Below are 13804 nucleotides of genomic sequence, written 5' to 3' on the forward strand. Positions count from 1 at the left end.
ATCTCACCCTCATTAGCCTCAGAGAAGTGTTAGGCAGCAAGAACTTAGGAAAAATCCTCTTAGAATATTGCTTTCTGACATTAGTACTATAACAGTGGGGTTGAAGAGAATGGGATATGGAGACTTTGCACATGGGATTACTTATAGGCTTTCATTTATTTATTTATTTTATCAACAAGACACTTCCTCAACAGGCTACTTTGGTAATTGCCTAGGAAGTGAGATATATTCTTCTCAGTTTGATAAACTGATGCTTCATTAGGCATAGCTTCTGATCCCAAAGCATACTTGGACCATGAACAGGTATGAGTAGGATTGCCTGTCTAAGGGGTGAAGCTACTAGATTAATTAGTGACACTATGATTGATGACCAACTTCTAAATTTATTAGAACTCCCAGAGGAGGGGAGGAATTTTAACCAAGACATATGAAAGCCAGCTTAAAACAGCTCATTAGAGCCATATTCCAAAGAACTCTGAATATTTGCTGTGTGCATCCCATTTCTAAATAGGAAGCTACTATTGGCCAAGGGAATTTGAGGCTCAAAATTTTTGAAAATAAATCAGAAGGGAAACCTTGGCATGAATTATTTAGACAGACTAAGCATCTGCCTGAAGCTTTAGAACAACACTATAGGAAAGATTTCCAAAAGAAATCTTAGAAAAAAATTCACATTGTATCTAAAGCCAAAATGCATATGCATTTCTTGTTTTTAGGTTTACATTTTTCATTTCAAATAAAAGTTAATGGCATAAAATTTACATATAGTAAAGTTCATCCTTTTATACCATGCACTTTGATGAGTTTTGAAATGTATACACCCACGTAACCACCACCAGATCAAAATATATAGCATTTCTTTCATCCCAGAAAGTTCCCTCATGCTTCTTTGCAGTTAATCCTCCAACTCCCAAGCCCTGGTCATAAGCAACTACTGATCTTTTTCTCCCTGTAGCTTAGTTTTTCCTTCTGCAGAATTTCATTTAAATGATATAGCATATGTTACTTTTAACATCTGAGTTTTTTGCTCAGCATAAGGTTTTTTTTTTTTGCAATTCATCCATGTTGTTGTATATTGAAGTACTCCCACTTCTTTGTTCAAACTCCATTTATTCATGTATTCATTCATTCATTCATTCAATATATGTTTTCTGAATTCCTGCTGTGTGGCAAACACTGTAGTAGGTAATGGGTATACAAGCAATGAACAAACTAGAACAAACAAATAGATTCCACAAGCTGTCAACTTGAAAGGGGTGGAGTCAGAATTTGAATCTATGCTTGCCTGATTACAAAGTGCATAATCTTGCCACTTTACCACGCTATATACCTGCAATTTCCAATGTATTTGCCAAAGGGAAATTAAGATGATTCTCATTTTAATACAGTGCTATAAGTTTCCATTGTATCCTCTACCTCTTCATAATGCTTATCACAATTTATAACTGTGTGTCTGTGTATTTTCATATACATATGAGTATTTGTTTTCCTCCATTAGAAAGAAAAGGCACTGGGGTCCTGGACCATGTTGTCAGGTTCACTCCGGTAACTGAGAACACACTATAAGACTTAAAAGTTATTTCTGACAGCGAGGGAAATTGGAAGTGAATACAGAAGAATACTAAACCCCCTTGTTGTCTGGGATGGTAGAGGGTGCTGCTTCCAGAGCCTCCTACTTGGGTATGTGGACATGGCACTTCCTACTCAATTCAGATCCCCACTGAGGACTCCATGCATATGTTGCCACTGTTGGGAAATCATGAACTCTTAATTCTTGATCTTTGAGGTTCCTGTTGTCCTCCATTACCATTGTGTTTTTTCCTGGCCAGGTTCCATGTGTGTGTATATATTTGTGTGTTCTCCAAAAGCCATCACTTGTAGCAAAGGTAGCAGTTGTTGTGAAAGACTGAGCCATATTTTATATCTGTTCATTATCAGGATAAAGATATTCTTTGTACCTATCTCTCCTCTCCAGTGTAATCTTTAAATTGGTTGACTTTTGTGATAGCTTGTTGAGAATAATCAGTATTATTAACCCAATTTTAGAGATTATTAGCATGATCAGAAGTGAATGCTTCAGTGACCTGGAGTTTTCAAGCTTCCTGGGGAGTAGTTAAGGAGTAAAGTTAAAGCAGATAAGTTTGTTTTTCTAAAGGTGGTAAGGTGGAATTCAGAAATTATCTAATTATCTTAATACTGAATTCTGCCTTGATATGCCATCTAGTCCATTTAATCCATCCCTTATGTTCATAAAATCTTGAATCTCACTTAACTTACACAAAATCCTGTTATTCTTAGGATCACCTCATTGCTGATTAACAGGAGCTTAACCCAGTGTTTAAGACCATTTAATTTAGCTTAATTTCATTTTCTGTTCTCCTGTCTTTTAGGTTAACAATTCATGCTGAGTGCCCTATGCATTTGGAAGATTTTCCGATGGATGTGCATGCCTGCCCACTGAAGTTTGGAAGCTGTATGTACTTTCTCCTTTTGCTTGACTTAACTTCTTCCAGAAGAAACGTATTTCTTATTTTCTCCTGGAGGAGTTTATGATGTTGAGATCCTTAACCAAAGATGGTATGAGAGTGGTGTTAATTGGTACTGATCACAAGAAGGACACTCAGCCTTAATACCGTTTTCTTTCTAGAAAGCAAAACTTATTTCAACATTTCAGATTAAATTGTCTTCAATTTGAAATATTAACATCTGTTTCCTAAATTCCTCAGAGTATAGAGCAATACAGAGCTGATATATACTACAGTAGCATCTTCCTAAAGACAAGATCCCTCAAACAGAATGTGTTTATACTTTTTGAAATGTCCTTTTTACTTGCATCATCAAATACCTCTGTCCTGTTCTCAACAGTGAGTAGAAGAAAGGAAGAGACTATGGAGTGTTTCTTCTTTTAGAGAGTACTCTATTAACCAGTAGCTGTAAAACTTGTAAAAGCTGTAAGATATATAGTTCATATTCAAATGAATTTAAAAAGTCAAATTCGAATAGACTGAGTATGTTACTGAGTCTAAGAATTTTGGAGTAAGTTTCATATAGGTGGTCATCAGACTTCCAGGGTTATGTTAATTATGTCCAAATTAGATTTAGCTCTCTATTTTGAAGTAGACAGTGCATTTGGTAAGAACCAAATAATTACCTGTAACATATATTCCAATCGTTAATTTTTCAAAAATTTACAGATTCTCTCCTGGGTCCCAGGCTCCATCCTAGGAGCTTGGAATGCATCCTTTAATAAGATAAAGACTCCTACCTTTGTGTACAATATATTATAATGGGGAGGGTGAAGAATTAAAAAGTTAAGTATTAAGTATGGTGCAAGGTGAGAAGCACCATAACAAATATTAAAAGTGCTACAGCATAAGGGAATCAGTCATGCTTACGTGGAGTAAAGGTGTTGTCATTGCAATTTCGAATAAAGTCATCAGTATAGGCCTCTTTGAAATGGTGATATTTAAGCAGAAATTTTAAGGAGGTAAAGAAGGTAGCTCTGCAAATATCTAAGAAGTAGTTCTATAAGAAGTCAGAACCAGGCAAAGACCCTAAGGCAGAAAATTGCCTGGCTTGTTGGACAGAACATCATAAATTCCAATATGGCAGGAGCAGAGAGATTAACAGGGAATGCATTAGGAAAGAATGAAATCAAAGAAGGAGGCAGATTATCTAGAGTCTTGTACAACATTGAAGACCTATGACTTTTATTCTAAGAGAAAATGGGGAGTTATTGGAATATTTTGGATGAAAAAATGACATGAAATAATATATTTTAAAAGAACAACATGAGATATTCTGTTAAGAATATAAGTAGATGGGGAGAGGATGTGACTCAAGTGGCTGAGTGCCTGCTTCCCGCACAGGAGGACCCAGTTTGGCTCCCCTCCCTCCTAAATATAAAAACAAGGAAAATGCAAACAAATGAAGGGGTCAACTCAGGGTATCCCATGTGGTTCAGTGCCAATGTTGTTCAGTGGTTGGGTGCCAGATTCCCATATAGAAGGTCCCAGGTTCATAATCCTGGTACATCAAAAAAAAATACATATGTACATATGTAGAGGAAGGATAGAAGCAAGAAGTCCAGTTAGGAGGTTATTGCAATAATTCAGGTGAAAGATGATAATGGCTCAGATCAAAGTGATAGAGTTGAAAGTTGTGAGAGGTGACGCAATTCTGGATATAATGTGAAGGAAGAACCAATAAGATTCTCCAATGGATTTTATGTGGATTATTAGAGAGAGAACTCAAGAGTAACTTCTAGATTTTTGCCCTAATGGATTTGTTATCAAATAAGATGACCATGACTTCCATTCTGTTAGAACAGAACTGTTTGTGGATAATCAGTATTTCTCTCAAGAACATCTAAAAACCCCAGAACTGTAGAATCAACAATGAATGAAGAGACTAATTTTTGAAAAAAGAGGAGGACTTTTCAAAGATAAACTTGTAGCCCCTAACTTCTTCATCACTGGGAATAGTTGTCAGTTGTGATCATAGATTGCAACTTTGAATTCAGGACTGGCCCCAGGTAGAGGGTTGAAAGATACAAAAATCAGGAATTATTTTGATGGTCACACAGGGAAAAAAGTAATATCTGCAGGTCTCAAAACCTTGGCTGATTTCCCCTGAATACAATTGCTGAAGTTTGAAGTTGCACAAAGCATGAGACTAAAGTCTACTATGAAAACCTTTGAAAATCAGAGCTGTCTTTCCTGTAGTCTTCTAATTCTGAAAAAAAAAAAAAAAACAACTCATGCCAGAGACAACCAGCAAAATGGTGGTTGAGTAAGGAGCTCCTAAATTCAGCTTCTGCTACAGAGCGATCTGAGCTATCTGAAGCATGTGTTTGGGGGTTTCAGGAAGCCAGAAGGGCATCCTACAACATCCTTGAAGAAATGGAAGGAGGAGACTGCCCATCTGCAGAGAAGACTCATAATTAGAGTGTTCTACACCACAGAGGCAGGTACCCATTCTCCAGTGGAGGAACAAGCCACCTCGGGAGCTGTTCTGCAGCTGGAATAGAAAGCTCCGCTTCTCCAAAATAGTGGAGGAAGAGACAGTTGGGCACCAACTCCAGCTACTGATAAGTAAATTCAGCGAGCTAAAGTATAATCCTGAGAACAGCTGAAGTTTGAGCCTGTTCAAGTAGAAAGAGACCGGGAGCTGCCATCTGAATTCGGTGCCTGGCATGAGAAGAAGCGGGGTGGACTGAGAATCACGGTGTTGGTGGGGACTGGCTTCTTTCCATCCAGGTCAGATTACAGGTCTAGCCTAAGCCCCAGTGCCACCTCAGACAGGGAGGGAGCTGAAGGGACCTGCACCAGCCTCTCTGGGAAATTGCTGGCCAAGCCGCAGAGGTCAGTGATTGTCCTACTCTGGTGGCACAAGCCGCCCCAGGAGCTGTTCTGTGATTGGAATTGGAAGTTCCATTTCCCAAAAACAGGGCAAGAGGAGACGGTTGGCTGCCAATTTCAGCTACTGATTGGTAGACTCAGATGGCTAAGGAGTAACCCAAGGAAGAGCTAGGGTGTGAGTATGTCCAAGTTGGAAAGGAAAGAGGCCATTGGCTGCCATTTCACTCTGCCCCCAGCCTGAGGGGAAGCCTGGCTGACCAAATATGACAGAGATGGTAGGAACAGGTTTCTTTCACCCAGATTAGCCTGCAGGCCTAACCTAGGCTTCAGCCTTACCTCTGGCAAGGAGGAGGCTGGCTAGCTCTGCACCAGGCTGTCCAGGTCATGTTGGGTAACTTTCCTTGCTACAAACTGAATAATCTGAAGTCTACCGGGGCAACTGTGGTCATCTTGGACCTGTACTGCATAGATTGCTGCCCACATGTGCAGTTCAACCCCTGCCCCAGGCAAGAGAGAAAGGAGTGTGAAGTTTCATCTGACTCTCTGTGAAAACACAGTCTAGGCCTGCACAACTTGGATTATTCCACACAACTGTGACTCTCTCCCTACCCCTGGTAAAAGAGAAAGTTGGGAGAATCTTCATTGGTCCCTGGGCAGTGAGGAGAGCTTGAGACTCCACAGTTTATAACACCAATTACATCCTTGGCTCCTACTGCACAACCAGCAGGGAGAAAGGGCAGGGAGCCCTAAACTAAAGATAAAAAATTGCACCCAGAATAAAGACTCTAGTAATCCAGATGCCAAGACATCAAAAAAATTACAATCTACACCAAGAAACAGGAAGATATGGCCCAGTTAAAGGAAAAAGATAAGCCTCCAGATGACAAAAAAGAGTTGAGACAACTAATCATAGATGTTCAAACAAATCTCCTTAATAAATTCAATGAGATGACTAAAGAGATTAAGGATATTAAGAAGACACTGGATGAGCACAAAGAAGAATTTGAAAGCATGCATAGAAAAATAGCAGATCTTATAGGAATGAAAGGTGCAATAAATAAAATTTTTAAAATATTGGAATCATATAACAGCAGATTTGAGGAGGCAGAAGAAAGGATTGATGAGCTTGAAGAAATGGTCTCTGAAAGTGAACATACAAAATAACAGATGAAAAGAATAGAAAAAAATTGAACAAGGTCTCAGGGAACTAAATGACAGCAAAAAGTGTGCAAACATACATGTCATCGGTGTCCCAGAAGGAGAAGAGAAGGGAAAAGGGGCAGAAGGAGTATTTAAAGAAATAGTGGTAGAAAAATTCCCAGCCCTATTGAAGGATGTAGATAACCATGTCCAAGAAACACAGCATACTCCCACCAGAAAATATCTGAATAGACCAACTCTGAGACACATACTAATCAGAGTGTCAAATGCCAAAGACAAGGAGAGAATTCTGAGAACAGCAAGACAAAAGCAATGCATAAGATATAAGCAATACCCAATAAGATTATGTGCTGACAACTCCATGTCCTGGATAGTGCTTCACGGACAATTATGGGACATTGTAGATCCCCCCAGGGCCCACTGGATGGAACGTGAGAGAGTCTGGGCTATGATGTGGACCATTGACTATGGGGTGCAGTGATGCTCAGAGATGAACTTACCAGGTGCAATGGATGTGTCATGATGATGGGAGAGAATGTTGCTGTGGGGGGAGTGGGGGGCGGGGGCAGTGGGGTTGAATGGGACCTCATATTTTTTTAAATGTAATTTAAAAAAAAATAATAAATAAATAATTTAAAATTAAAAAAAAAAAAGATTATGTGCTGATTTCTCACCAGAAACCATGGAAGCAAAAAGACAGTGATCTGCCATATTTAAACTACTACAAGAGAAGAACTTCCAGCCAAGAATTGTATATCGAGCAAGACTGCCTTTCAAAAATGAGAGCAAGATTATAATATTTACAGATAAACAGAAACGGAGAGAATTTCTAAGTTAGAGACCAGACTTTCAGGAAATTCTAAAGGGTGTGCCAGAGCCTGAAAAAAAATGACAAGAGAGAGAGGCCTGGAAGAGAGTCTAGAAATAAAGATTATATCAATAAAAGTAACTAAAAGTATCAAAAGAGTTGTGAAAATAAAATATGACAGATAGAACTCAAATAGGAATAAACTTAACCAATGATATAAAGCACCCATATTCAGGCAACTGCAACCCAATATTAAAAGAAATTTAAAAAGTCCTAAATTACTAGAAAAACATACCATGCTCATGGATTGGAAGACTAAATATAATTAAGATGTCAATTGTTATACAGATTCAATGTAACTCTGATAAAAATTCCACCAGCATTTGAAAAAAAAATTGAAAACAAAGTTTTCAAATTTATTTGAAAGTGTAAGAGGTCCTGAATAGCCAGAAACATCATAAAAGGAAAAGCAAACCCTCATCTCCAGATTTTACATCGTACTACCAAACTATAGTGGTAAAAACAGCATGGTACTGGCAAAAGACAGACACATAGACCAGTGGAACCAAACTGATGGCTCAGAAACAGACCCTCACATGTATGGTCCAGTGATTTTTGACCAGCCTGTCAAACCCACACAACTAGGGCAGACCAGTCCATTCAGCAAAATGGTGCTGAAAGAATGGGATATCCACAGCTTAAAGAAGGAAAGAGGACCTCTATCACACATCTTATCCAAAATTTAACTCAAAAGCGATCAAAAACTTAAAACTAAAAGCAAGAACCATAAAACTTCTAGAAGAAATTTTAGGAAAATATCTTTAAGACCTGGGGTTAGGTGGTGGATTATTAATGGAGATAAGAGAAGGACTGAGATGGACTATTGATATTTTTAAAGAGTTATTTATTTATTTCTCTCCCCTTCCCCACCCCCCACCCCAGTTGTCTGTTCTCTGTGTCTATTTTGCTGCGTCTTCTTTGTCCACTTCTGTTGTCAGCAGCATGGCAATCTGTGTTTCTTTTTGTTGCGTCATCTTGTTGTGTCAGTTCTCCGTGTGTGTGGCACCATTCCTGGGCAGGCTGCACTTTCTTTTGTGCTGGGCAGCTCTCCTTACCGAGCGCACTCCTTGTGCATGGGGCTCCCCTACGTGGGGACACCCCTGCGTGGCAGGGCACTCCTTGCACGCATCAGCACTGCACGTGGGCCAGCTGCACACGGGTCAAGGAGGCCTGGGGTTTGAACCACAGACCTCCCATGTAGTAGACGGGCGCCCTAACCACTGGGCCACGTCCGCCACCCTAAATGTTTAACGTATGTAGAAGTTTTAATTAGTTTTACTGTAAAAGTGTGGAAATTTATAGAATGGATGGTAACAAATAGTGAATAAAAGCTAGTTTATAAATAGGAATGTGGCTGAAAATGGTAGTCTAAGTATGTAAATGCCAATTGACAGAATGCTGGAGAGTAAGCTAGGAACTGATTAGCACAGTAAAGCAAGAGGTGGATGAGAATTGTGGTTGATGGTACAGATGCAAGAGTGTCCTTTGTGATTTAGAGCAAATGTATATCACTGCTGCAGGATGTTGGGAATTCATGGGAAAAATAAACTGGAATGACCTCTGGAATGTGTTTAGCAGTAATATAATATTTTTGCTTTTATTCCAAAAATGTACTGTGTCAGTAATGGGGCAGTATGGAAAATGTGAGCCAAATGCATACTATGGGCATGGGAACAATTAGATATTATCTTATCTGTAACTAATGTTCCACCACAGTGTGGTGTGTTGATAGACGGGTGTTGTTTGGGAATCCTGCACATATGCATGATTGTTTGGTAAGTTTACAACTTCTGTCATAAAAAATATATTTAAAAATAATAATAAGGTGGGTTGGGGGTAAAACACACCAAATGTAAGACGAGGACTACAATTAGTAGTAAGAGTTTGACAATTTTCTTTCATAATTTTTAATAAACATCTCACAACAATGCAAGGTGTTGGTATAGGGTTGATGTATGGGACCCCTGTATGATGTTATGCATGTTTGATTTGTAAGTTCACAACTTTTCTATATACTTAATTGTTTATGTATGTTTATATATAAATGATATAAAGATAATAATAATAGGGAGGATTAGAGAAAATACTTTTGTTAGTAGTAATATTTTGACAATGCTCTTTAATCATAAGTTAAAAAGGTTTAACAACTATGTAAGGTGTTGGTAGTAAGGTGAGTTATGAGAGTCCTGTATGATATTATACATGTTTATTTTGTAAGTTCACAACTATTATTATACACTTATTGTTTAAGTATGTTTGTGTGTGGGTTATAAGTTTCAATAAATTAATTTTTAAAAAATCTCATGCCAGGCTTTTATTTTAAAACACTAGAAAGCTCTGTTCTACTTACCAAAATACATGAGAGACAGACCAGGCTTAACCAAAACTGTAACCTAGCTCAGTCCTTTATGGGATTAAGATGATAAATTTCCCAAACTATCTGTCTAGGCAAAGAAACAATGATTCCTATCTGGTGGAAGACAACATTATCTGAAAATGCTACAGTTTTATACACAGTCTCTGGAATCCAATTAAAAATTACTAGTCACATTAGTAGGCAGGACCATATAACCTAAAACTAAGCTTAAAAAAGCAGAATATTGGAACACACCTACAGATGATCTAAATATCAGAGTCTGTAGATAAGAACTTAAAACACTATGCTTACTGTTTAACAACAATTCAAGTTATTGTTGGTAGGGTTAGTTATGAGAGTCCAGTATGATGTTATATATGTTTGTTAAGTTAACAACTATTATTATATACTTATTGTTTGTGTATGTTTATGTATGAGTGATATACTTCAATAAATTAAAAACAAAAAAAAGAAAAAACAATGCTTACTATGTTAAAGAAAAGATATTAGAAGATCAGTAAAGCAAAATAGAGAGACTCTCAACAGAAAATTGGAATCTATAAAGCAGAGTCATTTAAAAATTGTTTACAGAAATGTACAATATCTAAAACTCAGAATTAAATGGATTGATTTACTAAGCAGAAGATAGGATTAGCAGGATTAGTAAACTGAGAAATGAGTAGATAGAAAATAAAAAAAACTAATTCCCAGAGAGGTAAAGTACAAAAAAGGGAGCAAGAAACATTTTTGGACACTGTAAAATAAAATTTAATGCATATTTTTGAAGATGAAAGAAGAATAAGAGCAATGGGGGAAATGCAAAAGTTAAAGAGGTAATTGTCAAGAACTTAAAAACTGATGGAAGTTATCAATCCTAAATTTCAAGAAGTCAAACAGAAGAGCAGGTGTAGTTCAGTGGTTAAGCGCCTGCTTCGCATGTATGAGGTTCCTGGTTCAATCACTGGTACAAACCCCAAACAGAATAAACACAAAGAAAAAAACACTGATTCTAAAATTTATATGAAAATGCAAAGGTGCCAAGAATAACTATCACAATCTTGAAGAAGAATTAAACTGGAGAACAATGAATACAATAGCAGATATCTAGACTTATTGAAAAAGCTGTAACAATTCAGACAATGTATTATTGTTGCAAGAATAGGCAAATAGACTGATGAGACAGATTAGATAGTCCAAAAAACACGCACAGAAATAGAGATAGAGGTAGAGCGATAGGAGGGGGCATGACATTGACTCTTCTCTTATATCATCCACAAAAATAATTTCAAATGGATTGCAGATCAAAATGTGAAAGGGTGAAAGGTAAAATAATATAACGCTTTTGAAAGAAAAGACAAGAAAATATTTTCCTGATCTTGGACAGGCAGAGATTTCTTAAACAGGACTTAAAATAGCATTAACCACAAAGGGAAAAAGGGTGACTGAATATATTATAAAAATCTATTTAATAAAAAGTCCATTTAGAGAGAGAAAAGGCAAGCCACAGGGTGGGAAAATATTTGCATAGCACATATCTGACCAAGGATTCAAATCCATTACACATTATGAACTTCTATAAATCTATAAGAAATAGTTTGAACACTCAATAGAAAAAAAGGGCCAAATCTTGAACAGGCATTTTATAAAACAGGATTTCCAAATGATGTGTGTATGTAGCCACTATATTAGGAAAAATGGAATGCAAATTAAAATCACAGAGGGTACCACTACACATCAAAACAGTATGATGAAAATGAAATAGACAAAAAATTAAATTTGTATCTCTAAGAAAAGTTAACAGCACCACAGAAAGTCACAAATCAAAATTGCCAGTTTAAGGACTTATTTTGCTTCCCAAATAATTTGTATAAAGTTTACTATGCATATAGGCTTATTAATACTTATTTTTTATTTCTTTTTTATTTATTTATTTATTTTTAATTGATTTTGTAAAAATATTACATTAAAAAAATATATGAGGACCCCTTCAACCCCACCACCCCCACCCCACCACTCCCCCCCCAGCAGCACTCATTCCCATCATCATGACACATCCATTGCATTTGGTAAGTACATCTCTGGGCACCTCTGCACCTCATGGTCAATGGTCCACATCATGGCCCATACTCTCCCCCATTCCATCCAGTGGGCCCTGTGAGGATTTACAATGTCCAGTGATTGCCCCTGAAGCACCATCCAGGGCAGCTCCAAGTCCCTAAGACGCCTCCACATCTCGTCTCTTCCTGCCATTCCCCATACCCATCAGCCACCATGTCCACTTTTCCCAATCCAATGCCACCTTTTCTCTGTGGACCTTGGATTGGTTGTGTCCATTGCACCTCTATGTCAAGAGGAGGCTCAGATTCCACATGGATACTGGATGCAGTCCTCCCGCTTTCAGTTGTAGGCACTCTAGGGTCCATGGTGTGGTGGTTGTCCTTCTTCAACTCCATCTTAGCTGAGTGAGGTGAGTCCAATAAATCAGATTGTAGGTGCTGGAGTCTGTTGAGGCTCAGGGCCTGGCTATCACATTGTCAGTCCAGAGATTCAGATCCCCATATTAATACTTATTTTATTTGCATAAATGACTCACCATTAAAAGCACACAGGGCCACAAACACATACTTACAATAAGCAAGATCAACTGATTAGAATATGACCACTTCAATCCTATGTACTCTTGTCCTGATTCCTGGAAACTTCAAAACTTTGCCCTCAATGTGGCAACATTTCCTGTCCTGGCTTTTTACTTATTATTGGTGGATTCCTTTAATCCATAACGTATAATTTTTTTATCTTTAATTATTGTGGGAGAATTATAATAGTTTCCTACATTTTCTTGATTTCTCAACTGATTTTCTCAGGATCTGATATTCTGAAAAACATATAAATTTCCAAATAAATGTCAAGATGGAATTTCTATATGAAAACACTAGTCAGGAAAGTGGTTATGCTTGGTAGGGGTAGTGCTTAGAACACAAATATTTCTGGGTGCTGGTGATGATAAGATTTTTTTAACAGGGTAATAGTTATATGGGAAGTAAGTCTGAAGTTTGGAAAAGATGCCTGGACTCAATGTTTAATTTAGGTGTCATCAGCATGTAGGTGGCTGTTAGAGTCATAAGACTGGATGAGATCACTAAGGAAATGATTGCACATAGAGAACAGAAGAGTATCAAGGACTGTTCCCTGGGTCACCATAACAGTTAGAGGCTAGCAAAAATAATTCAGTAAATGAGACTGTTAAAGGGAGTGCATATGAAGGGAATGTGTTGTTATGGAAGTCAAAATTAAAATACATCCAGGACAGAGCAATTTAAATTCTCAAATTTTTAAGTGGGCAATTAAAATTAACCTTAAAAAAGCTTGAGGACTTCTAGAATAGCAGAGTAAGTATCTCTTAAAATCTCCTCTTCTATGTAAATGAGAACATGTTAAAGAATTATCAAAGTAAACTTTCTCCAAACTCTGGAAATTAACCAAAGGCTTGAAACAATCTAGGGAGTATTATTCAAAACAAATGGTTGAGTCTCAGTAATACCAAGGGGCTCTGTGTTGTTTTAACTTGCCTATGCCCATCCCCCTCTCCCTTAAGCTGTGAAAACATTAAAAACCAGGAGCCTTGCAACAATGGTAGCTCTGAGAACCAGCAGCCTAACAGACATTTCAGGGGCAGAACATGTTTAGAACTGTATAGGAAAAAAAGAACATCCCAAGAGAATTGTTACTATTTGGCTTGTTTTGGCTTTTCCCTAGAAAAGCCCCATTCATAGGGTTTGTCTTTATTTGACCTAACTCAGGGCTCAATCAGTGGGAGAAGTCCTATCCTCAGGGTATTTGTCTAAAGAAACCAGTGACAATTGTTTAATATCACAGCTGCCTCAGATGGTGATAGAAGCAGCAAAAAACGTAAAAGAAAAATCTGGGAAAGTAGTTGTCCATAGGGAGCTTTTAAAATTCCAACATATTCCTGGGAATCTGGAAGGCAACACACATATACAGGGGAGTGCACAAGCCCAGGAAAGACCTCCTAAGATCTTGTCTCTACATTCTGGCTGA

General features: G+C 37.7%; 1 protein-coding gene across 5 annotated transcripts in view; it reads left to right on the forward strand.

The window, feature by feature from the left end:
• Nucleotides 1–13804, forward strand: part of GABRA3 (gamma-aminobutyric acid type A receptor subunit alpha3) — a 401316-nt gene that overhangs the window by 298996 nt on the left and 88516 nt on the right. For all 5 annotated transcript variants that reach the window (XM_058290915.2, XM_058290918.1, XM_058290916.1 and 2 more), the window contains one exon: nt 2391–2473. In XM_058290915.2, coding sequence (XP_058146898.1) covers nt 2391–2473 — 83 coding nt within the window. The remainder of the gene's footprint in view (nt 1–2390; nt 2474–13804) is intronic.

This window comes from Dasypus novemcinctus, chromosome X, assembly GCF_030445035.2.
Source record: "Dasypus novemcinctus isolate mDasNov1 chromosome X, mDasNov1.1.hap2, whole genome shotgun sequence".
NCBI classification, from domain to species: Eukaryota; Metazoa; Chordata; class Mammalia; order Cingulata; family Dasypodidae; genus Dasypus; species Dasypus novemcinctus.